This window comes from Bos mutus, chromosome 3 (assembly GCF_027580195.1).
Source record: "Bos mutus isolate GX-2022 chromosome 3, NWIPB_WYAK_1.1, whole genome shotgun sequence".
NCBI lineage: Eukaryota > Metazoa > Chordata > Mammalia > Artiodactyla > Bovidae > Bos > Bos mutus.
The window spans coordinates 96782666-96810232 of NC_091619.1; the positions used below are offsets into that span (position 1 = coordinate 96782666).

At 39.5% G+C, this 27567-nt stretch overlaps 1 protein-coding gene across 2 annotated transcripts in view; it reads right to left on the reverse strand.

The window, feature by feature from the left end:
• Positions 1 to 20326, reverse strand: part of CMPK1 (cytidine/uridine monophosphate kinase 1) — a 36342-nt gene extending 16016 nt beyond the window's left edge. The window contains exon 1 of one of the 2 annotated variants that reach the window (XM_070368100.1): positions 20037 to 20326. In XM_070368100.1, coding sequence (XP_070224201.1) covers positions 20037 to 20207 — 171 coding nt within the window. In that variant the 5' untranslated portion in view covers positions 20208 to 20326. Of the gene's footprint in view, positions 1 to 18215; positions 18413 to 20036 lie in introns of those variants that run through there. The other variant, XM_070368101.1, reaches the window with a different exon arrangement.
• Between the last annotated feature and the right edge of the window lie 7241 nt (positions 20327 to 27567).

Here is a 27567-nt window from a genome sequence, read left to right on the forward strand (position 1 = left end):
CCAGGTGACATAAAATATTACAAAGCTATAGTAATTAAAGCAGTATGAAAAAAATTTTTTTTAATTTTAAATGGACATGAATTTAAAATAAATAAATAAAACAGTATGATACTGGTCTAAAAATAGCCAAACATAACAATGAAACTCAACAGAGTCCAAAAACAGACCTAAGTATAAATGGGAATTCAATAAATGATAGTTATTATCTAAAGATCAACAGAGAAAAGATGAACTATTTAATAAATGATACTATGCAACTGGCTACCATCTGAAAAAAAAATTAGATTCTTGCACATCATATGCAAAACTAAATTTCAGGTAATTAAAGTTCTATAACAACACAATACAAGCAAAACAAAACAACAACAAAACCCAATCACAGGACAGTACCAGGGGGAAATAAGATTGTGAGAAAGACACTCCAAAATAAGAATCAAAATGGCATGTTTGACCATATAAATAATAAAAACTTCTGAACAAAGAAAGACAACATAGATATAACCAAATGACAAGCAACAGACTGGGAGAAAATACTTTCACCATACAAAGGTGACAGGGTAATATACACTGTATATAAAGACGTCCTACTAACAAAGAAAAATGCTCAATACAAAAGTGGGCAAAGGATAAGAACAAACAATTCAAAGAAAAGGAGAGAATAGATGCTCAACCTTACCAGTAATCACGAAAATGCAAATTAAAGCAATTTCATTTTTCACACATCAGATTGGTTAAAATAAAAAGATGTATCTGGCTATGGCAAGGACCAGGATATAAACTGCCTAAGCAGTTTTAGAGGGCAATTCGGTAGTCTAACAAAATTTAAGTCTGTATACCCTTTGGCTCAGTGATGCCATTTCTAGGAGTTGAGCTACTGAAACAGTTGTGCATGTGCATAAAGACACATGTACATGGCAGTTTATGTTAGCATCATTTGTAAACAGAAAATCTAAATGCCCACAAATATATGAATAGTTAAATAGATTATTGTATATATTATGAATAGAGTAGAGCTATCTACATGTGCTGATATGGAAAGCTATCCAAGATATACTGTTAAGCCAAGAAATGCATGGCACAGAACAAAAGGCAATATTTGTGCATGCATTTTTATCTGTGTATAAATATATCAAAAAAGGACCAGAAAGCCACACATAAAAATGCTGATAGATGATTACATAAGGAGAATAAGGAAGCTAAGGTTAATTAGAGAACTTTCAGTTTTTACTTTATGTACTTTCAAATTGTTTGAATCTCAAAGTACATGTATACATATAAACTTTAAAATTTTTTTAATTTAAAAAAGGTTATATTCTATCTACACGTCTCTAAATGGCAAATATCACAAAGTAAGACTGATGATTTAAGTGTTTTATTAATACCAGATCCTAAGAGAACAGCAAAATAAATAGCCTAACATTAGGAATAAATATTTCTACATAAAAAGTTATCCAATTCCATGAAAAAAGAAAAACAGTACCTGCACAATCACAAACTTATTTAGAATTTAAAACTACATCACTGTTGAGAATAGCAGCAAAAATCAATTCAAATGTTTGGATAAAAATTTCCTTGGAAAGTGATCCATTCCTCAAACAAAGGAGAAACAAAGTATAATATAGCAACACAGAAACACACTGCATGGGCATGAAGTCAAGAGTTATAGAAGGAGACAGAAAACAGTCCAGTTTTATAGCCTAGAAACAGATGGAAATTTAGAGACACACTGAGTTGAGGATCCAAAAGGCACAGCAGCAGAATTTTAAAAGGAAACATATTTCAGTGAAGCCTTACACTAGGCACTTGAGTTCAAAATTATAAGCAGGATGTTCTGGAAATGACACCGCCATGGCAGACAATGTAACCACACTACTTCTAGTCTCCAAAATGACCCCTTGGCGCATTTTCAGAACTTTACTGTGCCAACCTCTCTCAACCGTTTTTTCTTTTTCTTTTTAAGAAAGAGAAAATTAATCTAGCTTAGACAACAAAGAATCATCTTCATTTTTAGTTCATCAACCTGTGCTAATAGGAGGTGTGAAGAAAATCAATATTTAGCTTCAAAAAGTAGTACGTTTTTAAAAAACTTTGGTATAAAATTTACCTTTATGATTACATTTTTCTTAATCGAAAATTAAAGTCAGTCTACGAATACATATTTTTGATGGTATAGCTATCAAATTCTAGCCTGGCCTGGGATTTAACATTGACTACAGACAAATTAAAAGACGCTTACTCCTTGGAAGGAGAGTTACGACCAACCTAGATAGCATATTAAAAAGCAGAGACATTACTTTGCCAACAAAGGTCCGTCTAGTCAAGGCTATGGTTTTTCCAGTGGTCATGTATGGATGTGAGAGTTGCACTGTGAAGAAAGCTGAGTGCAGAAGAATTGATGCTTTTGAACTGTGGTGTTGGAGAAGACTCTTGAGAGTCCCTTGGACTGCAAGGAGATCTAACCAGCCCATTCTAAAGGAGATCAGCCCTGGGTGTTCTTTGGAAGGAGTGATGCTAAAGCTGAAACTCCAATACTTTGGCCACCTCATGCGAAGAGTTGACTTATTGGAAAAGACTCTGATGCTGGGAGGAATTGGGGGCAGGAGGAGAAGGGGACGACAGAGGATGAGATGGCTGGATGGCATCACCGCCTCGATGGACCTGAGTTTGAGTAAACTCCGGGAGTTGGTGATGGACAGGGAAGCCTGGCGTGCTGCAGTTCATGGGGTCGCAAAGAGTTGGACACGACTGAGTGACTGAACTGAACTAAACAGACAACTATACCCATTTATATAATGTAGACCAGAATATAAGGGATTCTTGTTTCTTGATGAGAATCTGACTTTCTCACATGCAGGAAATGTCCTAGTAAGTGATGAGCTTATGGGTAATTTTTATGGAAAACTTTCTTCCCTGACGTAACTACACAACAGGAAGAATGCTGGAAACCACTGTGAAAAATGGACAACCTCTCCCATCTCTCTAGTCTGACTTGGTGAAAGTTGCTCAGTTGTGCCCGACTCTTTGAGACCCCATGGACTATACAGTCCATGGAATTCTCAGGCCAGAACACTGGAGTGGGTAGTGGTTTAGTCGCTAAGTCGTGTCCGACTCTTATGACCCCATGAGCCATAGCCTGCCTTTCCCTTCTCCAGAGCATCTTCCCAACCCAGGGATGGAACCAGGTCTCCCACAATGCAGGCGGATTCTTCTGCAGCTGAGCCACAAGGGAAGCCCAAGAATACTGGAGTGGGTAGCCTATCCCTTCTCCAGCAGATCTTCCCAACCCAGGAATTGAATGCAGGGGTCTCTGGCATTGCAGGCAGATTTTTTACCAACTGAGGTTAGACCCAATTATGCCCTGGAATCAGTCAAGGAAGTAACACAAATCTATTACTCCCACTCTTCCTTTCCGCCTACACTATCCCCTCTCTCTTCCACCCTCAACTCTCAGTCTCAGGCACAATACAGACACTCACCAATTATACCTCTTTTACAGTTTTGGCCTCACTATCAATCTTTTAATCTCTGCTCCATAGGCAATAGAAAGCATACTGTATGTTCTAAAGTGCAAGATATCAGACTTCATCAAAGTTAAAATTTCTGTGCTTTCAAGGGCACTACCACGAAAATGAAAATATGACCCACAGGATAGAAAAAAACATTTATAAATAATATATCTGGATAAGGGACTTATACCAAAAATATATTTTTAAAACTTTACAATTTAGTAATAAAAACCCAGCTTTAAAAGTTACAAAAGACAGTTTTTAAAATGCAATATTCTGCAGGGAAGAAAAAGGACAAATGATCCAAACAGACATTTCTCCAAAGAAGATAAAGAAATGGCCAATAAGTATGGGAAAGTTGCTCAACATCATCAGTCATCAGGGAAATGCAAATCAAAACCATAATGAGACACCAATTCACACCCATTAGGATGGCTATTTATTTATTTTCCTTATGCCTTGATTCAAGCAATTTATTCATGTGAATTTCCTCTCCCTATGTGGTCACTGCAGAAATTTCATTTCGGATGGCTATTTAAAAAAAAAAGGCCATGTGAGACATGAAAGATGCTCACAGCATTAAGGCATTAGGGAAATGCAAGTCAAAACCACAATAAGATACCACTGTACACCTACTGGAGTGGTGATAATTAATCAAACAAATATAACATGATAAGTGTTGGTGAAGATAAAGAAACCACACATCATTGGTAGGAAGGAAAAATGGCACAGCTGCTGGGGAAAATAGTTTGGCAGTTCCTCAAACAAGTTAAACAGAATTATATGATCTGACAATTCCACTCCTAGCTATATAACCAAACGACTGAAACAGACGCTTGCATGTCAGTGTTCACTGCAGCACGACTCAAAATAGTGCAAAGGTGCAAGCGCTCATCCAACGACAGATGAATGGATAAACAATACGTAATATACATATAGAGTGAACCATCATACAGCCATAAAAAGGAATGGATGAAACTTAAAAACATTATGCTAAGTGAAATAAGCTGTAAAAAAAAAAAAAAAAAAACAGGGGGGAACAAATACTGTATGATTCTACTCACACAACGTACCAAAAACAGGCAAATTCAGAGGAAAAATTAGACTAGAAGTTACTAGCGGCTAGGGGAAGGGATGAATGGGAAATTATTGCCTAAAGGTAGAGTCTTTGGTGTGAAGAGAAAGTTTTAGAAATCGTGGTGATGGTTGCACAACATTATAAATGCAATTTATACCACTGAATTACACACTTAAAGTGGTTGAAATAGCAAATTTCATGATATATTTTGTGTGTGTGCTTAGTCGCTCAGTGGTGTCTGACTCTTTGCGAACCCATAGACTATAGCCCAGCCAGGCTCCGCTGTCCATGGGGATTCTCCAGGCACGGATACTGGAGTGGGTTGCCATGCCCTTCTCCAGGCCAATCTTCCCAACCCAGAGACCGAACCCAGATCTTCGGTATTTCAGGCAGATTCTTAACCATCTGAGCCATCAGGGAAACCGTTGATATATTTTATCACAATTTAAAAAAAATTAGTAACATAATAACATATCAAAACCTTTGAATTGTACACTTCAAGTGCATGAGTTGTATGGTATGTAAATTATATTTCCAAGTTATTTTTTTTAAAAACACAGAATATGATTTCTGAAAAATCAGAAACAAAATGTCTAAAACAAAGAACCAATTAATTAATGTATGTAATCTATAGAATATGATATCATCATATAGATTATGTGGTAAAAGTACATTTACTAACATGATAATATGCTTGTGATATTATAAGTAAAAAGCAGGTTTCCAGAGTATGAGCCTACTAAAAAAAAAAATCTCTGGAAATATATGTCCCCAAATATTCATTAATGGTGGTCTTTTCTGGGTGGTAAGATTCCTGGTGATTTTTACACTGTTGTTTTACTCATCTGTATTTTCTAATTTTTCTATAATGTATGTGTACTATTTGTATAATTAAAAAGTAACCAAAAGTAAAAGCACTTGCATAGTTAATAAGAAGACAGTTAAGGTATATATCCAGGCTTAGCTTAGACACCCAGTCATTAGGTCATTTGCTCCATTTGGCATCGAGTAACCTATTTTGAATATAAAGAGCATTTATACTATAAGCTTTTCCCTAAATCTAGTTGCCCATTCTAGGATTTTTAATCTAAGCTAACTCCAAATATTTTCTCTAAGTAGAAAGACCTTTCATATTTGGTAGACTCTAAAATACCACCTCGAGTTTTTAAAAATCTGTAAACTGACTAGTGTGGGTAATCATTTCCTTATGCCATAGTAAACAATGGGAATACAATGCTTCCTTAAACTACTTTAATCTAAATTACTCTTTGATCTCTTTACCATAGACCTTTTCTAAAATAATGTTACTCTTTACACATTTTACTGAGGGCCATGTACTGTGCTGAACACAGTAGATGCATTATGGCATTTCATCTTTATAACAACCCAGTGAAGCTGGCATTATTATCATCACTTTACAAATGAAGACACAGAATCAGAAAAGTTAAGCAATATGGCCATAAGTGGCAGACTGAGATTTGAGCCAACATCTGATTTCAAAGTCTACATTCTTTCTAATACTATACTATATTGTAACAAAGTTGGCTCAACATCCCATTTCTTAAATATTTTTAATTAAAAAAATTCATACACACAATTGTTCCATTTCAAAAAGCTATTCCTTTTCCCGCCTTTACACATACTTTGTTACCACTCTGAAGTTCTATGTAAATATGAAATTCAGTGGGAATTTATTAAGTACAATTCCTTGGTGCTCCCATTCATATAGCATACAATGGCAAAGAATATATACCTATTCATAGTGACTGAATAATATACCTCCTGAATGTGACTACATAGGATTACAGGATTACTATCTAACATTGAAGTCTCAGTATAGAGATCTGTTTTGGGGCTTTCCAGACCATTTACTTTCAAACTCCTCATTTTACAAAAGGGGAAACTGAGATAAGCTGACTTGCTAATTAGCGGAAACTGGCACTTGAACCCAGGTCTTGTGACTTTCAGTGACTATTACTCCACAGTGGACCTCTGAGGTAATTCCTAGGTGACAGACAAGGAGACAGAATCTTGCCATCAAGGTACTGTAGTCTTTGCATGCAGAATCTGCTGCTGCTGCTGCTACTAAGTCGCTTCAGTTGTGTCCGACTCTGTGGGACCCCAGAGACGGCAGCCCACCAGGCTCCCTCGTCCCTGGGATTCTCCAGGCAAGAACACTGGAGTGGGTTGCCATTTCCTTCTCCAATGTGTGAAAGTGAAAAGTGAAAGTGAAGTCGCTCAGTTGTGTCCGACTCTTCATGACCCCATGGACTGCAGCATACCAGGCTTCTCCGCCCATGGGATTTTCCAGGCAAGAGTACTGGAGTGGGTTGCCATTGCCTTCTCCACAGAATCTGCTAGTGGAAACTAAAACGGAGACTTCAAGTTGATGGACTTTATCATTTTGTTGTATCCTAGCAAGGAGATGAGATCAGGAACTTTATCCACATACAGAGTCAGGCATATCTGACCCACCACTCAGCCAGATTCTGACCATCCTTGCTTCATTTGCTTCATTCTTGCCTTTTCCCACTCCTGACACCATTTCCACTTGCCTCATCCAATAATCATTCAATAAGTAGCAAATAAAAATTTCCAATTTAAAAACCTAAATTAGGACTTCCCTAGTAACACAGTGGATAAGAACCTACCTACCAAGGCAGGGGACATGGGTTGGATCCCTGGTCCAGGAAGATTTCACATGCTTTGGAGCAACGGAGCCTATGTGCCACAACTATTGAGCTCTAGAGCCTGGGAGCTGTAATTATTGAAATCCATGCCTAGAGCCTGTGCTCCGCAACAAAGAGTAGTCCCGGCTCACCACAACTAGAGGAAGTACATGCAAAGCAATGAAGACCCTGAATAGCCAAAAATAAATAAATGAAAATTATTTTTAAAATAAAAAACTAAATTAGCCATCAAGTCAATTCCCAATTACATATTATCTGGGCTGTCTCTTTACTCCCAGTAGACACCAAGAGGAAAAAATTCATGTTATTATCAATATCTACCTAAACTATACTTAATTATAAAGGTAAGTCCTATAGGCCAAATTAAATACACAGAACTTTCCAGTGACAAACACCAATGACTACTACTTACATCATGGAAGTTCCAAACAAAAAGTGAGCAAGGAAGGAGCCTTTTTGTGAAGTCCCAAACTGAGCATATTTAATTGCTTGTTGGTATAGAATACACCCTAATGATGAATAGAACCAACTTACTGGTCTTCTGGAGATGGCTGATGGAAACCAAGCAGGGAACCCTGTATTTTTTGGGGACCCAGTCCCTCAAAGTTTCTGAGAATGGAACATAGTAACTGGGAGTTCTTCCTTTACCAAAGTTCAACAAGCAGCAACAACCTGTCAGCAAACAGTATGTCCAATCACACCTGTTCTCTATTAAATTCTAAACGCTCTTATCACATGTTTAGTCTGTAAATATGTTCTTAATTTAACTGAAATGTTAGAGTCAATACATTTTCATATGGTAACTGGGCTAAAAGTACTAGCTTTAAAGCTAAGAAGAGTCAGTGTGATCAAGTTAATATGACACAAAGAATAAGACAGTTATCCCCTGCCCCCTGCTATGGTTTTTTCAGTAGTCATGTAAGGATGTAGGAGTTGGACCATAAGGAAGGCTGAACGCTGAAGAAATGATGCTTTTGAACTGCAGTGTTGGAGAAGACTCTTTAGAGTCTGTTGGACTGCAAGAAGATCAAATCAGTGAATCTTAAAGGAAACCAACCCTGCATATTCATTGGAGGGACTGATGCCGAAGCTGAATCTCTAATATTCTGGCCACCTGATGCAAAGGGCCAACTCATTGGAAAAGACCCTGATGCTGGGAAAGACAGAGAGCAAGAGGAGAAGGGGGTGACAGAGGATGAGATGGCTGGATGACGTCACTGACTCAATGGATGTGAGTTTGAGCAAACTCAGGGAGATAGCGAAGGACAGGGAAGCCTGGTGCTGCAGGGTTGCAAAGTGTAGGACATGACCTAAAGACTGAACAATAACCCCTGCTTCCACCCTTTTTCCCTTATCTGGTCTAAAAGTCTCACGACAAGAGAAGTTTCTCTGAAATGCTCTGAATTTCAATTCAGAAGGACACGGTTACAAATACGATAATCCTAAAAAAAAAAAAAAAAATACTGTACTCCGTTGTGACTTTCAAAGAGCTTTCAGATTGCAGTCCTCTCCAATTAGCATATTAACTAGAATGTGGTGTTTACTTGACTACCATCACTAAAAACATTAACCCGAAGGATGTCAATGAAGTAGATTTCAGTGGGAATAAGGATACGGGGAAGAACCAGAACTAAAGAGGTGTTCTGAGCTAGGGCAGACTTAGGTAGAGGTGTCTAATTTTGATGGGGCTGGAATATTCATTCAAAATCCCTCTGAGCACAGCACACTCATGTAGTTATTAACATATAATGTTATTATTATTACCTTTCAAAGCATGACTGAGCTGGCCAAAAAAGACTAATTCAACTTCATATAAATAAGAAAGCACAAGTCCAGAGGAATCAGAGAGTGCTGGATTTGTGGCTGCCCTGGGGATGTCCCCATCCCCAAATCACAAGTGGCTGGAGCCTAGGATTTAATAGGCCACAAAGAAGGGAGAAGAGACAAAGACTGAGGCCTAAGTAGGATTGGAGTTCAGATCAATGAGTTCCACATAAAGTCAGGTGCTTGACCTAGGAAAAGAGAACCTACCATGCAGAGAAAACAGCAAAATTTCCTAACCACAAGCCTATACTGATTAAAGAAACTTCTAAAGGATATACTTCAAGAAAGAAAATGATCTCAGTGAGAAGGTCTGAGGTGCAAAAATAAATTGTTAATAAAGAAAGTGGTATGTATTTTTATTTTTATAACAATTTATTATTATTATAATTATGCATATTATTCCCGGAGAAGGCGATGGTACCCCACTCCAATACTCTTGCCTGGAAAATCCCATGGATGGAGGAGCCTGGTAGGCTGCAGTCCATGGGGTCGCAAAGAGTTGGACACAACTGAGCGACTTCACTTTCATGTTTCACTTTCACGAATTGGAGAAGGACATGGCAACCTACTCCAGTGTTCTTGCCTGGAGAATCCCAGGGATGGGGGAGCCTGGTGGGCTGCCGTTTATGGGGTCGTACAGAGTCAGACATGACTGAAGCGACTTAGCAGCAGCAGCAGCAGCATGCATATTATTCCAAACAAACATTTGTATAAAACATTAACAGGTCATTTGTAGGGATTAAAAAAAAAAGTCAATATAGAATTTAAAATCCTAAAAAAAAGAGAAAACAGAATAAGATAGAAAATAGAGTCAAGTGTCCTAAGGTCTATTGTTTAGAGAAGAGTAAAAATATTAATATTAGACTCAAGTTAAATAATATGTGTGCTTAAAATTTCTAGTGTAACCACTAAAAAGAGACTGTATAGCTTCCAAAGTAGGAAGGAATAAATCACGAGGAAAAAAAATCTTAAGCAACTCAAAAGAAGGTTGAGGAAGTAGGGGTGGCAGAAAAGCAGGTAAAACTAACACAGGAAAAGTAAAATGATGATGATAATAATAAACATATTTATAAAGGACTTACCATGTACCAGGCACTGCTCTAAGTACTAATATGTACATTAGCTCATATACTCCTCACAAACCATTCTGAGGTAGATAGTATATATTATTAATATTCCCATTTTACAAGTGAGGAAATTGAGGCACAGAAACTAAACCTTTGCTAAGATCTCACACACAGCATGTGTTATGATCAAGATTCATACCTGGACAGTCTAACTCTCGAGTCTCAACTCTACATACTGCCTAATAGACAATACACTAGTGTGACAGTTTGACGTTTGTTTATGTCCTTTCAAATCCATTTTTCTTCAGTGTAACAACCAAGAATGCCAACCAAAGTGTAGCTACTTACATTGCTCAAGATACTTCCTTCACTGACTATGGACAGGCAAGCACAGAACAGGGAAGGAGAGAGACGCCCACGTTATGAGAAGTGACTAATGCAAAGCAGGCACTGTGCCAGACATTTTACTACGTGGATTCTCTTGGTTAATCCTCATAATCACCCTAAGAGTAGATTAGTATCACAAATGTCCAGAGGAGAAAACCAAAGAGCCAAAAATTTAAATAACTCACAAAATGGCAAAAATCTTTTATGACTGGCTTTAAAATCTACTTAACAAATGTTTATTGAGCATCAACTTATGCCAGACATTGTACTATACACTAAAGATGTGAGAGTAAATTTAGAAATCTTAAGGCTCTCACCCTTATGGAGCTTATGGTCTAATGGAGGAGACAATCCAATAATCATAAAGTTAAAGGTGGTCTGCAAACTGTTATGTTTGCATATGTATAACTATATGTTATAAAGGACAACATAATTAAAAACTGGTAACTATCATAAAGGACAAAATAATTACAACTGATAGAGCCCAAAATTGAGAAATCTGACCTAGTCTAACAATTGAGGGCTAGTTTCACTGAGGAAGTAATTTTTAGCTCATGGTTCCCAAACTGTATGCCACAGTGCCCTGGAGCACTGCAGCGAATTCACAAGAGTGCCCTGGATTTACATTTTTAAGCAAAACAGAGCAACACTGAACATCTATTAGATATCATGTGAACTATTAGCTCAGGGTAGCTCACAATTTCAACTTTAGATCATGCACATTCTTTTTGAAGACACATCTTTGTGATGCTGACTTTTTGGTGGGCAGTTGCTGTAATAAAAATAAGTGCCACATGAAAATTAAAGTGGAAAAGGAAATGAGGATGGAAGTGGCCAATCTGATTCCAAGGTATGAGAAACTGGACAGTGCCTAACAGGCACATATTAGTAAGTGATCGAGAATGAAATAAAGCTGCTTTATTTTAGCTTATTTAGCTAAAATTTATTTAGCTGCTTTATTTTTCTTTTAGCTTATATGTACTTTTCTCTAAACAGCTACTAGATTGTTAGAAAATACCTAAGCATTGTTTGGATCTAATTACTGGATAAATATAATTAATTAATAAATAAATATAATTACTTAATAAATATATTTATTTTGAACTAAGTTGTTTGTGAAAAAAAGTACAGAGACACGAAGGACACTATGAACTGTGAATGTTTGGGAATCTTCGTATTACGCTAAGAACTGAAGAATAAGTAGGCTTTTCAAACACCATGCAGTAGAATGAGCAACAGCAAAAGACAGGGTCCCTATCCTTGAAGACATTACAATCTAGTTTGGGAGGCAGAACTAAAAGATAAATAATTTTTCGTTTGTTTTGTTTTTGGCCACACTGCATGGCTTGAGGGATCTCAGTTCCCTGGCCAGAGACTGAACCCAGGCTACAGCAGTGAAAAGTCCAGAATCCTAACCACTAGGTCACCAGGGAACTCCCAATAAACAATTTTAAAACAATTTGTTAAACTTTAATATTTGCAAAAATCTTTCATATCCTTTCTCATGAAATTATATTAAGTACATGTCTATCTTCACTGTAAATTAAGAGCCCCTTACTCCTTGGAAGGAAAGTTATGACCAACCTAAGATAGCATATTCAAAAGCAGAGACATTACTTTGCCAACAAAGGTCCGTCTAGTCAAGGCTATGGTTTTTCCAGTGGTCATGTATGGATGTGAGAGTTGGACTGTGAAGAAGGCTGAGCGCTGAAGAATTGATGCTTTTGAACTGTGGTGTTGGAGAAGACTCTTGAGAGTCCCTTGGACTGCAAGGAGATCCAACCACTCCATTCTGAAGGAGATCAGCCCTGGGATTTCTTTGGAAGGAATGATGCTAAAGCTGAAACTCCAGTACTTTGGCCACCTCATGCGAAGAGTTGACTCATTGGAAAAGACTCTGATGCTGGGAGGGATTGGGGGCAGGAGGAGAAGGGGACGACAGAGGATGAGATGGCTGGATGGCATCACTGACTCGACGGACGTGAGTCTGAGTGAACTCCGGGAGTTGATGGACACGGAGGCCTGGAGAGCTGCGATTCATGGGGTTGCAAAGAGTCGAACACGACTGAGCGACTGAACTGAACTGAACTGAGAGGTTAGTATTTCCCAACACAGAGCAAATAGTTTGCATTTAGGAAGTGTTTTCTGGGTCAGTCTCACTTGCATCAGTTTACTCTCCTTAGGCTTTTCTCAGAATTGAAAGCTCCAACTCCTCTGTGCAAGGGTAACTCTGCTTTAAGTGTTCTCCACTACAACACATCTCCTGGCTGCTTCTTTCCTATTGTCCTTCAAAAGTCAGCTCATACATATTCACTGCCCCCCAGGAAGCTTTCCCTGACCAAATGAACTATAATTTAAATGTCCCTTATCTAAACGGTCTATTTGGTTTCTTTCCATCATAGGATTTACCACTCTTTTCCTGTAGTAGTCACTGTTTAACTTTCATATGTCCCAGCTCATTGTAAACTTTCGACAGCAGGGTCCATGCCTTATTCACCTTAGCAACTATCATAGTGCCCAGCTCTCAAAGACTGTTTTCTGAATAAATAACAAGTACAGGGAAATTTTTTTTAAGTCTAATTATGCCTTTCACCTTAATGGACTTCTTGGGGAAAAAATGAGTTATTCAGGAAAACTCTGAGGAGGAGATTAACAAATATGCAAAAATTAAAATGACTGATAACTATCCAGTGCTAGTAAAAAAAAAAAAATCATACACCACTGTAGAAATGTAATTAAGTACAATATTTTTGAAAAGTAATCAAACTATTATCAATTAAAATTAAAAATGCATTTATCTTCTGACTTAGCAATCCTATTTTTAGGAATCTTGCTTGCAAAAATAAAAGCATCCATATGCAATATTATATTTACAAGGAAGTTTACTGAAGCACTGTTTGCAACAGCAAAATAATTCCTGAAAAGTATGCTAAATGCCTAGCAATAGTGGGGGAATGGTACAACTATGCTACGGTAACATCCATATTATGGACTGTTCTGTAGCTACTGATAAAAATGAGTTAAGAGGAGAGCCATGGTACATTCCATAAAAAATAGAATAATCCCACTTGGAAGTAAAAAAGGTAAACATATGCACTTTTATTTGTAAAAGTACTGAGAAAGAGTTAATACCAGACAGTTAATACTGGTGACCTCAGGTTAGAGCCAACAACAACTATGTATTACAATTGTAACAACTATGTATTACAATTGTAACTTAAAACGGAAAGAAAAAAAAATAGAGTTTTCAAAAGTAAGAACAGTAAATAATCTGAATATACTCTCCCTCCTCCAAATTCTTAAGGACAACAAAAACTCCACAATACAGTTACCTTTAATGAGATGACAGTGATCTGGGAGAGTTGAGGATTCTATGGACTCTCTTTTTAGAGACGATTTAAACTTTTCTTTAAACTTAAAATCTAGTTGTCCAGTGGATCTTCCTAGTTTCTTTAATGAGTGATAGTTTGCTTTGGGGATTTGTAATCAGGAGTTTGATAATTTTAGAATGCTCATCAGATTTTTACAACTATACCATTTACTCACTGAGAGTAAACTGAAGTGTTAACATGAGAAATCAGAGGAGGTTTCAAACGAACACGATCCTGAAACTGGAAGCACTGCTACTTGGGCGCCCCCTGGGGACTGAGTTTTAAATTTTTTTACATCCTCAAGACAAACTGGTGTGCTATATAACTGTTCGTTCAAAGAACACTTACTAAGCACCTATTATGTACCAGGCACAATGTTCAACACTAGAGACAAAAAGATAAATAAAATAGAGTTTCTGATTTCTATAATGCATACTTAAAGTATCACCCAAAACTTTCTAAGTACAGCAGGAAACAATGGAAACAGTGTCAGACTTTATTTTCTTGGGCTCCAAAATCACTGCAGATGGTGACTGTAGCCATTAAATTAAAAGACACTTGCTCCTTGGAAGAAAAGCTATGACAAACCTAGACAGCATATTAAAAAGCAGACACGTTACTTTCCCAACAAAAGTCCATATAGTCAAAGCTATGGTTTTTCCAGTAGTCACATATGAATGTGAGACGTTGGACCATAAGGAAAGCTGAGCGCCGAAGAACTGATGCTTTTGAACTGTGGTGTTGGAAAAAGACTCTTGAGAGTCCCCTGGAAAGCAAGGAGATTAAGCCAGTCAATCCTGGAAATCAACCTTGAATGTTCATTGGGAGGACTGATGTTGAAGCTGAAGCTCCAATACTTTGGCCACCTGATGTAAAGAACTGACTCACTGGAAAAGACCCTGATGCTGAGAAGGATTGAAGGCAGGAGGAGAAGTGGACGACAGAGGATGAGATGGTTGGATGGCATCGCCGACTAGATGAACATGAGTTTGAGTAAACTCTGGGAGCTGGTGATGGACAGGGAGGCCTGGCGTGCTGCAGTCCGTGGGGTTGCAGAGTCAGACACAACTGAGCGACTGAACTGATCAGCATGTAGAATACAAAATATAAACTACTCATAGAGGTCCTGGAGGAAATTATAACACAGAAGATGATAAAAATGCTGTTGGGGTGCTTCAAAAAGGAATTTGGCATGAATATAAGCTTTAGCATAATTTGTTCATTTAACCAAAATGTTCACCATCTTTAAAAGACAGTAGATTTAAACATCTCAGATAACAGATGCAAAATTGTGGTTATTGTTTTTGGACAAGTTTAGGTTATGGCATCATGATTTTTCTTGGGCCAAAACAATACAAACAAAGCTTAATTTAAAAAATTAAAAACTGACATGGTATCCTAACATCAGATTTTTGTTGTTGTTGTTCAGTCTTTAAGTCATGTCCCACTCTTTGTGACCCCATGGACTGCCACACACCAGGCTTCCCTGTGCTTCACCATCTTCCAGAGTTTGCTCAAACTCATGTCCATTGAGTCAGTGATGCTATCCAAGTATCTCATCCTCTCTTGTCCCCTTTAGTCACAATAATAATAACTCCACTCTGAGAACTTGAGTCTTGATTGCACTGATTTAGGAAATGGTTAATCTTCATAAACAAAATGAGGATGAGAAAACAGACTTAAAACAATTAGTTATAAAATGAAACTGATTTTCCAGGCAAGAGTACTGGAGTGGGGTGCCATTGCCTTCTCCGGAAACTGAAAAAGATCAGTTCAAATAAATGGGCAAAATTTAACCTCAAAGCCTCCTTCCAATCTTTCCTTCCCAGTTCACAACACTTTCAGAAGATACTGTATCAGATTTGCCTTTTCTTCCTCAAGGTCTGGGAGAGCAAGAAGCAGAGGTAGAATTCACAGCCAGAAAAACAAAACAACAACTAACAAGCAACAGCTTCCCTCTGTGACACAACCACAATCCCAAAGTCCCAGGACATTAGAGAGCCAGACAGTCTCAGGTTCTGTGGCCAGGGCCCAAAGAAGTACTTCTGGTGGCCTGAGTTGGAAATCAATTTAATTTTCCCAAAGGAATAATTCTATTTCAGCCACCATTTCAGGTACCCTGTGAGCTGAATTAGCAATGGCATGATAGTTGGGGACTTCAACCTTTATTATATAACTTTTTCCCTACAGAAAAATAATTAGTTCCAAAAATTATATTGTTTGGGATTCAGCTTACATTTGCCTGTATAATAAAGCATTGAGTCAAAATGCAATAGACTCATAAAAGAAAAAACAAAAACAAAAAACCTCTGACTTGACTGACCATAGACATTCCACTGTTTAATCTGCTAGAAGACAGCAATTACTAAATTATAAACTATTTGGAATAAAAAGTAACAGTTTAAAAGAGTTTAAGTTCATATAATTGTTGAAATTTTAAAGAATAGGATAATATAGTATAGAACATATTTCATCACGGAAATCTTCTAATTCTTCTAATTAAGGTTTAAAATCTTGCCAGCCATTATCAAACAGAGTAAAGAATAAATACTAGTTACAGAATGTAGAGATAATGTTTAATCCAGTGGAGTAATATGGGTATCATTAGCTTGGGTGTAAACACTTAAAAGTCACATCATGAGTCAGAAACAAAATATTTAAATGCTTTCAAATACATCAATCATAAACCAATTTTTAAAAGTAATACTACAGTGTACTTTGAAGTAAAAATAACCAATCTCATAAATTAAGAACAGGAACTCTAAAATAGAGGTAAAAAATTATTTGTATCTACTTATACCAGATATTTTATCTCATTTTATATTCACAAATGCCATACCAGATAGGTATTATTTCTCCCTTTTACAGAGGAACCAAGCTAAAAGTAACAATTTCTCTGGGACTAAAGTGATAGCAAATGGAATAGTTAGGGTTATAGTCTGAACCTACATTTGTTTTAATTCTAGTAAATGGCTCATCAGAATTCAAGAAAATATTTGCAAACAAAGTAACAAGGGATTAATCTCCTAAATATACAAATAGCTCATGCAGCTCAATATAAAAAAAAAAAACAACAAAAATTCCAATCAAAAAATGGGTAGAAGATCTAAACAGACATTTCTCCAAAGAAAACATCAGATGGCTGAAAGGCATCACTACATCATCACAAACTGTTAGAGAAATGGAAATCAAAGCTACTATGAGGTGTCGCCTCACACCAGTCAGAATGGCCATCAATAAATCTACAAACAATAAATGCTGGAGACGGTGTGGAGAAAAGGGAATCCTCCTTCATTGTTGGTGAAATGTAATCTGGTACAGCCACTATGGAGAACAGCATGGAAGCTCCTTAAAAAACTAAAAATAAAGCTACCATATGATCCAGCAATCCCACTCCTGGGCATATCTGGAGAGAACCATCATTCAGAAACACATGCACCTCAACGTTTACTGCAGCACTATTTACAATCACCAGGATATGGAAATAAACTAACCATTCACAGAGGAATGGATGAAAAAGATGTGATACATATATACAATGCAGTATTAATCCACCATAATAAAGAAGGAAACAGTGTCATTTGCCACAACATGAATGGACCTAAAAACTGTCACACTGAGTGAAGAAGTCAGAGAAAAATGAGAATCATATAATATCACTTACATGTGGAATCCAAAAAATTTGGTACAAAACAGAGAGTCACAGATATAGAAAACAAACTTACCAATGGGGAAGGAAATGAAGGAGGGATAAATTGAGATATTAGGATTGACATACACACACTACTGTGTATAGAATGCTTCCCTGGTAGCTCAGCTGGTAAAGAATCCACTTACAATGCAGAAGACCCTGGTTCGATTCCTGGATCAGGAAGATTCCCTAGAGAAGGGAGGGATAGGCTACCCACTCCAGTATTCTTGGGCTTCCCTGGTGGCTCAGACAGTAAAGAATCAGCCTGCAATGTGGGAGACCTGGGTTGGGAAGATCCCCTGGAGGAGGGCATGGCAACCCACTCCAGTATTCTTGCCTGGAGAATCCCCATGGACAGAGGAGCCTGGTGGGCTATGGTCCATGGGGTCCCAAAGAGTCAGACAGGACTGAGCAACTAAGCTAGACACTAACGTATATAGAACAGATAACCGAAAGGGACATACTGTATACTATAGGAAACTCTACTCAATACTCTGTGATGATCTGTATGGGAAAAGAATCTTTAAATAGGTGGATATATGTATCAGTTCAGTTGCTCAGTCGTGTCTGACTCTTTGTGACTCCATGGACTGCAGCATACCAGGCCTCCGTGTCCATCACCAACTCCCGAAGCCTCCTCAAACTCATGACCATCGTGTCGGTGATGCCATCCAACCATCTCATCCTCTGTCGTCCCCTTCTCCTGCCTTCAATCTTTCCCAGCATCAGGGTCTTTTCCAGTGAGTCAGTTCTTCACATCAGGTGGCCAAATATTGGAGTTTCAGCTTCAGGATCAGTCCTTCATGTAAAACTGACTCACATTGCTCTATACCTGAAACTGTCACAACACTGTAAATCAACTATACTCCAGGAAAAATTAAAACAAAAACAAACAAAAATAAAGTCTTTTCTCCTTCCCCTATCATGCCATTTACATGTGAGTTATTTCATACATACAACAAAAACTTGAAATAAATTGTCATGTCTTTTAAAAAGTGAAAAGAACCAACAAAAATAAGGAGAAACTTTTTTTTATCTATTTCTTGGTTGATTTAGTTCCACTTATATTTCTACAACTGATCAACAATTATCAATACAGCTATAAAACACACAATGAAGATATTTATGTTACCATCTGACTATTTCTGGATGCTCTTTAGAGAATAAAATATAGTACAGGAGTGGGTTGTATGAACCTGAGAGAGGAGTAAAATCCCAAAGCTAATAAAAGCCATGAGTTTGAGCAAGCTCGGGCAGTTGGTGATGGACAGGGAAGCCCCGCGTGCTGCAGTCCATGGATACGACTGAGCAACTGAACCGAATTGAATAAAAGCCATTTCCTGGAACAGAGGAGGGAATAATTTTAGAAGTTCTGGGTCAAAATCTTTTGGTCTGAGTTTCACAAGAATTCTCTGGTGTTTTACAGCACGACTGGTCCCCTCTTCTGTTTCTAGATATCTCTTGTCTTCCTCCTCTCCCAAACATTCCCCGGATTCTCCAGTAAGTCTTTCATCCACACTGCAGCTAACCACATATCTATTCGAAAATTGTTAACGGAATTGAACCGGTAACCTTATCACACTTTGGGGGGGAGGGGGAGAATAACACCATTTTAGAGTTGGGAGGCATTTCACATTGAGTTTAAATCTGCGTGCACAGCCTCTACTATTCTAGTGGGGACAACGGAGACTCGGAGAGAGGAAGTGACCTGGCCACAGACTAGGCGTGAGTTGGCAGCTGGGCCAGAGGTTGAAGTTTCATCTCATACTCCACGCTTTTCCAACCTCACGAAAGCGGGTTGGGCTTTAGGGCTGGGTACTAGCCATGACGGGTTTAGAAAAAGCAATCAGCAGATCCCAGAACACCTAAAGCCCTGTCGCCCGGGCTCCTTTCTAGAGTAAAGACCAGTATAGTTACCTGTTTAGAGTTCAGAGGGCCTGTGGGAAGGGGAGGGCTGAAAAAACCGGTCTCTCCTGAGGCAGCTGTGGGCACACCCCGACCTCTAACCCAAATCGACACAGCTGCCGCCTCCACCCGCCCCACAACCAGTGGTACTCCGACCTTCTACGCGCTCGGGGTCCATGGAAGCGGACCCTCCTGGGATCCCTCTCCCAGCCCACTCTCGAGACGAACTTGGCCCCCAAAATGTAAGGGAAGAGGGGTGCAGGAACAAAGCAACCCCAAGCGATCCCCTTCCTTTCTGGGCGCCCCCGGGGCGGGCGGACGTGGACTACCAGTCCCGACATGCAGCGCGCCAGCGGCCCCTCGACCACCGCCAAGTCCGCGGTGCATCGGCCGCCGGGACTCGTAGTCCGCGGTTCCGGGGTGGGGTGGGGGGTGGCGCGGACAGCCACGCGCGGCGGGACGGGCCAGCCCGGTGTCCGGTCAAGCCCAGGGAGCCTGCTGGCTGCCCGGGCCTCACCTCAACGATGCGGGCGCACTGGGTCCCCTTGCCGGCGCCGGGACCGCCAAGAACGAACACGACCTGCGGCTTCATGAAGCGATGCGGGAAGAGGAAAAGTGGCCGGCCGGTCAGCAGCGGAAAGCTAAGGCCTAGGACGTGCAGCAGCCGGCGGCCGCAGCGGCTAAGCATGCACCGCGGCTGTGTTGGACGCTGAGAGAGCTGACAGCAGCCGGGCCGGCGTTGGCGCGGGGCGGGGCGCGGAGAAGGGGGCGGGCCGAGCCGGCTCCTGCCGCGGCCCCGCCGCCTTAGCTGCCGAGGCGTCCGCGCTGCAGACGGAAGGGGCGGGGCTTCCGCTGCTCTTTCGTTGGCCGCGCCCGAGTCCTCCCCGCCCCTCTGAGGGCTCATTCATTCGTTCTGTCCGCGGGTGTTGAGCCAGCTAGTGTAGGGCTTGTGCTGGCGCCTGGCACATGGCCTACGGGAGAGCACGATCCATTGTATCTGCTCTCAAGTTTAAATTCCAGAGGGTAGGCAGCCGACCTGAACAAATCAACACGAATAAATAAATGCAAATAGCAATATTGGCTTTGAAGGAACCAAACGGAGGAATAACAAGAGATGAATGTAATTTGGCTATGGTAGTCAGACTTCTGAAGAGATGATATATAAGCCAAGACGTAAGGATAGGAAAGAGCAAAGCTAGGCAAACACTGAGACAGAGGGTCCCACAAAGAGAAAAAAGGCTAGTTTTTGCAAAACACCTAAGACTTTAAACTGAGAGCACTTGAAAGGCCCATACGATCAGTGCTATGTGAAACGAGGGAGGGAATGAAAGGCGGAAGAGTTTGGCTGATGACCGGTCAGTCAGGCCCTTTGGTTAAGGAAAGGAGTTTGAATTATATGCTAATTGCAGTGGGAAGTCCTTCTAACTATAACTCCATTTCCCTGCCCCTTGCATTAGGAAACATTTTCGAGAAGAAAAAGAGTTCAGTGAATGAGTCTTAGTGAGTAGACCTTTAAATGTTGGAGAGAGGAGGAGGAACCCAAGAAGGCAGAGCCATAAAGGTAAGAAGAAAACCAGAATACGTTGTTCCAGCAAAGAGAGTGTATGGGGTGGGATTGTAGTGGTGTAGTAGTCAACACTGTGTTAAACACAAATGAGTACAGATAAAACAGCATTTGGCAACAGGGGGACTTACAAAGAGTTCTGCCCAAAGCAAGTCATACATTATATCTAATTTGAAGCCTGATTGAAAATGGAGTGGATAGGAGATGAGTAAATGAAAATAATAGAGAAAATAAGGGTCAAGACAAAGTTTATTTAGGATGGGTTATAGCAGCCATGCTGTCTAATATGGTAGCCCTTACCCACATATGGGTATTTAAATTAATTACATTAAAAATAATTAAAAATTCAGTTCTTCAGTTGTAATAACAACATTTTAACAGCTCAGTAATCACATGTGTTTGTTTAGTGGAAATTGTATTGAACAGCATACATACCAACCCTGTCATCACAAAAAGTTCTGCTGGTCAATGCTATACTCAAGCTCATGCTTAAGGGGTTAGGAATGATTTGAAAGAAAGAAAGAGAGGTAACCCCTTGAGGAGAAAAATCAGATGAGCAAGTCCAAAGGACTTGGACACATCTAAGACACCTGGAGGACCTTAGATGACTTGAAAGTCCTAGATAGGAAGATGTTCATTTGTAACAGGAATAACAAGAAGAGTAGAGTTCAGGAAGATTTGAAGGTAGGAAGGGTTCCTGTCTGATAACTTTCTTTTTCTTGTAATGAAAGGGCAATATTACCTGAGGGGAAGGGGAAGGGACTAGGATATCTGAGGAGAGAAAAGGTATGAAATAGACATCTTTGATAGTATAAAGTGTGTTTTTCTAAAGAAAACTAATCAATAGGACTTCTGGGAAGTATTAAAAGCTCATTTGGTTTTTGAGATCATGGATTTAAAATCATTAAAGACATTAGACTATTCAGGCACAGGCAGAGAGAAGGGCAGGCAAACAGTTGGGCTAATCCAGGATTGGGGTTTTGCTAGGCAAGTAAAACAGAAAGAGAGAAGACTAAGGGAATGTTTGCAAGAGAATGTTTTTGATGGTTTATGCAGAATCAAGGACCTTCCTGGTAGCTCAGATGGTGAAGAATCCACCTACAATGCAGGAGACCCCGAATCAATTCCTGGGTCTCGAAATTCCCCTGGAGAAGTGATAGGCTACCCACTCCAGTAATTCTTACCTGGAGAATCCCCATGGACCCAGGAGCCTGGCAGGCTACAGTCCATGGGGTCGTAAAGAGTTGGATACGACTGAGCGACTGAGCCAGCACAGCACATGCAGAATCAAAATCAGGCAGAAAAGCAAATGGTGGCATGTGAGGGCTAACAGTGGAGAAGTGGACAGGAACCAGGGAAGATATTAGAAGTACTGATGTCAAAGAATGGTGGCAGTGGAGTACTTGAGCACATGAGCTGGTGATCTGAGTGGAATGTTTGGAACTGAAGTATCAAAGGTTGTGAGTTTCTGCTGCTGATGATATCTGGGATGAGCCCATGGGAGTGGAAGACTGAAGCAGATACACACCCTGTTATTAGAATTGAGAGGCCAGGGTGTTCAATTTATCATCCAGGTAGAAGTTTAAGTGAGATAGTACTGGCTTGAAGAGAGAGACTACAAGAGTGAAATTAAGTTCTTGAGGGCAGAGTGCCAGGAAGGGATACAGACAGGAGGGGAGGATGGTGGCACAGCCTTATCTGGCTACCACCACTCTCTTTCTCCCTGTACAACCCTTTTCCTCTTCCCTCACACACTATTTTCGGCCTCTTTTCATCTTTTCCCCCATCTTGTCCACTTTTTTTTTTTTTCACTTATTTCCAATCCTCCTCCCCTTCTTTTCCCATTTCTGACTTCCCTTCCTTCTCCCCATCTACTTCTCTTTTCCATTTCTTCTCTCCACCCTCTTTCTTTGCCTCTCTAATCCCTTCTCCCTTCAGTCCCTTGTTTTTCCCTTGTTTATTGAGCCCTATCATAGTTACTATTATATTGATTTAATGACATAGATGTTACTATTATACTCATTTTGCAAATGAAACCAAAGCCAAAAGTTGTCTGAAGACAGCTGGCCAGTAAGCAGCAGGAGCTGGAATTCAGCTGGATGTTTTCATTGTTGTTGCTATAGAGTCAGCATTATCTCCTTTAAAAGCAGAGAACATCAAGGCTGAAAGGAATGGTAGAGTTGTTAAGTCCAAAGTCTTCATGTTACCATATGGTGTCAGGTAACAAAGTACATTCCTGGTCCAAGATCTTTTCCCACTTAGTACAGTAAATATTAGGACTCAAGGAGGATTAATAGGCAAGGACATCTGACTTAGAATAGGGAGACCTAAGTTTTAGTCTCTATGCTACCAATAAATCACTGTAACCTTAGGAAACTCCTGCTAATCTTGGAACTTCAGTTTTTCATCTTCCAACTAGGAAATGGAGAGAATGGTGAAATGAAAGCATTGGTATAGATGACCTCACACCATCCTACTGTGTTTAGTTTTTTGATGAGAAGAAGGACAGTTATCCAATTGCTGCTACTGTGCCTCTTGAAGGTATGTCCTGGTACTTAGCATAGGGATCTGCGAACTTTTTCTGTAAAAAGCCAGACAATAAATATTTTAGGTCTTGGGTGGCTTAGCATCTCCATTCAGCTACACAACTTTGCCATTATAGTAAAAAGCAGCCTCAGATCATACATAAACAAATGAATGTGATAATGTTCCAAAAAACTTTTTTTATGGACACTGAAATTTGAATTTGCACCTGCCTCAAAATGTTATTCTCTCATTTTTTAAATCCACTTAAAAATGTAAAAACCACTGCTAGGGTGTAAGTCTATACCAAAACAGGTGCCCACAGGCTATAGTTGCTGCCCTCTGGCCTGGCAGAATGCCTGGTGGTAAAAGTCCAATTCAAGCTCAGAGGAAGTCTCCCAATCTTCCACCTGCCAGGGAGGAGGATGTAGGATATATGTCAGCTGAAAATGAGAATGACTGGTCATATTATTATGAGGTGGTAGGAGTACAAAAAAAGGCCATATTGAAGCAAATGTGCCTCTTTTCTTTTGGGCATGACTTTTCTCTATCTCATCTGGTATAATTGCCAGAGCTGAAAGATGTTACAGGGATGGATCTGTGGAAAAGGGTCTAGGAGGCTATTCTTTGGTTTTTGATGAAGGCCTTGTGCCCTTTTTACATAAATTAGGAAAGAGACAAAAAGATAATCATTCTAGCTCCCACGATAGAGACCACCAGAACTAAGGATTCCACATAGGAAGGAGTCTGGGTGCAAAACTTCATTGTATACTTATAGCAATTTGTAGTAACTTTTCTTTGACTCCCTGGAGAATTTGACTACAAGGGCTCAGTACTTAGTATCTTGCACTGTGCCCATCTCCTGCCAACCATGTTAGGCAACTAAGGAAAATTAACTAAAGAAGAAAGATATTAAAAAAATGAAACCTAGACACCCATCTCTACCAAGGGTTTTCCAGAAAGATCAGGGCTAAGCAGAAAACAACGTATTATTTGTTGTCTCTTTGGGCCTACTCTGGTTATCTTTTGCTATATAACAAACCTTAATGGATTACAAGGAATGTTTGGTATGGGAACCCTGCCCCCAGCCCAAATATCACACACTTTTGGTGACCAGAGTGTTCAGTGTGAGTAGTGCTGTGGGTAGAGAGGAGACACATGGAAGAGGTTTTCCAAAACACCTGTTTATTACACCAGGTGGTCCCATGGAGCCAAGCCAAGGAGGCAAGCATTCATAAAAGACACTGTGCTACTCTGATGCTCGAACATTTAACCTGTCTGCTTGTCCACAGTGAAAGGTCTAATTCTTAGCACCTTAGTCCTGAATTTGTCCCCAAAGAATTCATTTTGCTTTAGCCTTATATCAGTGCTCTTAATCTGTGGAGGTGGCAGAGATTCAGTGAGTTCCCCCTCGATGCAAACAATCAGACCCAAAATAGGAATGTGCCAATGAGTATATATTGAATAAATGGCTATCACCTAATAGAAGCTATTCTCTACCTAAATCCATAGATTGAATCCATAGATTAAATACATTCGATTAATATCTATTGAATATCCACTATGTGCCAAGCATTTCACTCTATTACTTAGTTTTGGGATGACATTCAAACTTTTCAATAATTAATACAATCAGAATATTTGTTGCGATTTCTGTGCCAGGATTTGCTATGCCGGCGTCAGTCCTCTAGTTGTGGGATCATGAGGAGGTCCTAGGTGTCCCAAGTTCTCAGGGAAGTAGCTATATCCAACTCACATGGAAATAATTCACTTTTAACCACCAACACAATATTACCAGTTGTGTGTTGGCTGAATATTGGCCTTGCCTTATAAAATACACATAATGAAGTTAGTGCTGTCATTTTGCAGATGGAAAAAGAGCCAGGAAGTGGAAGTACTTTATTTAAAGACACAGAGGCAGTTAGCTAGCAAAGTCAAATTCAAACTTAGAATGTACAGCTTCAAAATATGCCTTCATCCTATACAGTACTGAACCTTTAGGAGGTAAAAAGTTCCATAGGCACAAAATCCATTCAAAGTAAGTTCTGTAACAGATGTGAAGACTGATCTCGAAAGATGTAAAAATAAGAGCTATCCTCAAAACTCACTCCTACCCATATGTGTTTATTTATCAAGTACATTAAGTCTTTGGAACATATATTCAGTATGTGCATATTACCACCAGAGTATAGCTGTGTTCATAGGGAACTCTCAAGGGTCTTAAGAAGTAGGGCCTTTTCACCACTTATGTCCTATTTATCATACTTGCACTTTAAATATCTGTTCCATACTTTGATTTTTCCATTTTTGACAACATCTGTTTGACGTGCTATTCATTTTTCAGGATTCAGCTCAGATTTTACCTCCTTTGGGAAGCGCTGTCTAAATTCCCAAGACTGGGTTAGGTGCCCCTCTTTTGTGTTTCTACACCCACTACCACCACCCGGCCCACACTTACTCCATCCCATGTTTACTTCTGTTGTAGCACTGTGGTGTACTGTGTATCCACACACTTGGTTTAGAGCTCCTTGAAGGCAGAGACTATGTCTGATGATTCTATACAACATAACAAATGTGTTACTGTTACAACGTGATTTACTCTCTTAAGGAAACTCCAAGGTTCTTGGAAGATTTAGAGTATGTAACTTGGCTCCTGCCACTCAAGTTCTATCTACAGTGGTTTTTGACAACTGCTGCCCTGTAATTCCTTTCTTGAGTATAGCTAGGAACTGGTTTCTAGGATCAGTTTGGGTGATGGAGCAAAGACAGGGCAGGTGTGTGGGTGGCACAGGTGGGTAGGTGGCAGGCCATATGCTTTGCCCTGAGGCCTTCATAGCCATCTATTACATTGTGATCTATTTCCTGGAGGGATGCTTAGCCCATTACATAACCTGATGCTTAATGGAGGTTCTAAAAGGAAGACTCGATGTTATTCAGATTTGCACTTATTGCTGTAATGTTTTATCAAAGTACCTTTTATCAAAGATTCTGAGAGCACTGGTTAAAAGAAACATGATTTTTTAAAAGCTGATGTGCCAAATGTGGCAACAGACAATTCACCTACCCTCCTGGGAGTGATGCTGTCAGCTGAGCTCAGTCTGCATACTGCAGAATGGCAGGCTAACCAGTGAAGGGAAATGATGGTCTTCAGCAGGTCTTCCAGCGTTTTTTGCCTATTACAACTTTGCAAGCCTAGGTAGTTTGCTTATACCCACAGTTTCTTTGCCTGCAAAATCAGGATGGTGGTTAAAAAAAAAATCAGCTGAGCCATTATTTACAGAGAATTTACCAATATGTTATTTGATCTTTCTTGTCTTTATTCCAAAACACTTCAAGCTTTCAAAAAATAAGTAAAATGAGTCAACATGACTTGACACATTGTTATTATTACCTCTCCCAAGAGGTTTGAGTCTCAAAGAAATTCTACATAAATTGACAGATTAACAATCCTCCTTAAAAATATGATGTTCCTTAAAAGCAAAGCTGTAGTCATTTTCTAAAAGCACCAGTCCAGCTTAGCTTAGAAGTGTAAATAGAGACAGGGAAAGTTGGGTGTTTTGTAAATAAGGGCAGAACTGGTAACTGATTCCAGCTTCCCTGTTCCTGGTGATAACAATAGCTCTTTAATTCCCATGACGAGCCTGTTAGCAGGCACATCAGGGTTTATAACACTGAACATTTACCAGGTCTAATCTTAAAGACCATGTCATATGTTCAGGGACTGTAAGGGAATAGGAAAAATGAAAACAATTGTTATGTTAGAATGTAGAACTTTGGATTAATTTTTCCCTTTACATTTTTTTTTTAATTTATAGTGTTGTTTGTGCAACAACTTTAAAAAACACATTTTTTAAAAAGCATGACATACTGGAAATGATTCTCTGTGAAGCAAATTAAAGCTCTTAAAATTTGAAAAATAAGACTGATAGCTTTTCTGTGTAGGGGCCAGTAGCCGTAGCAA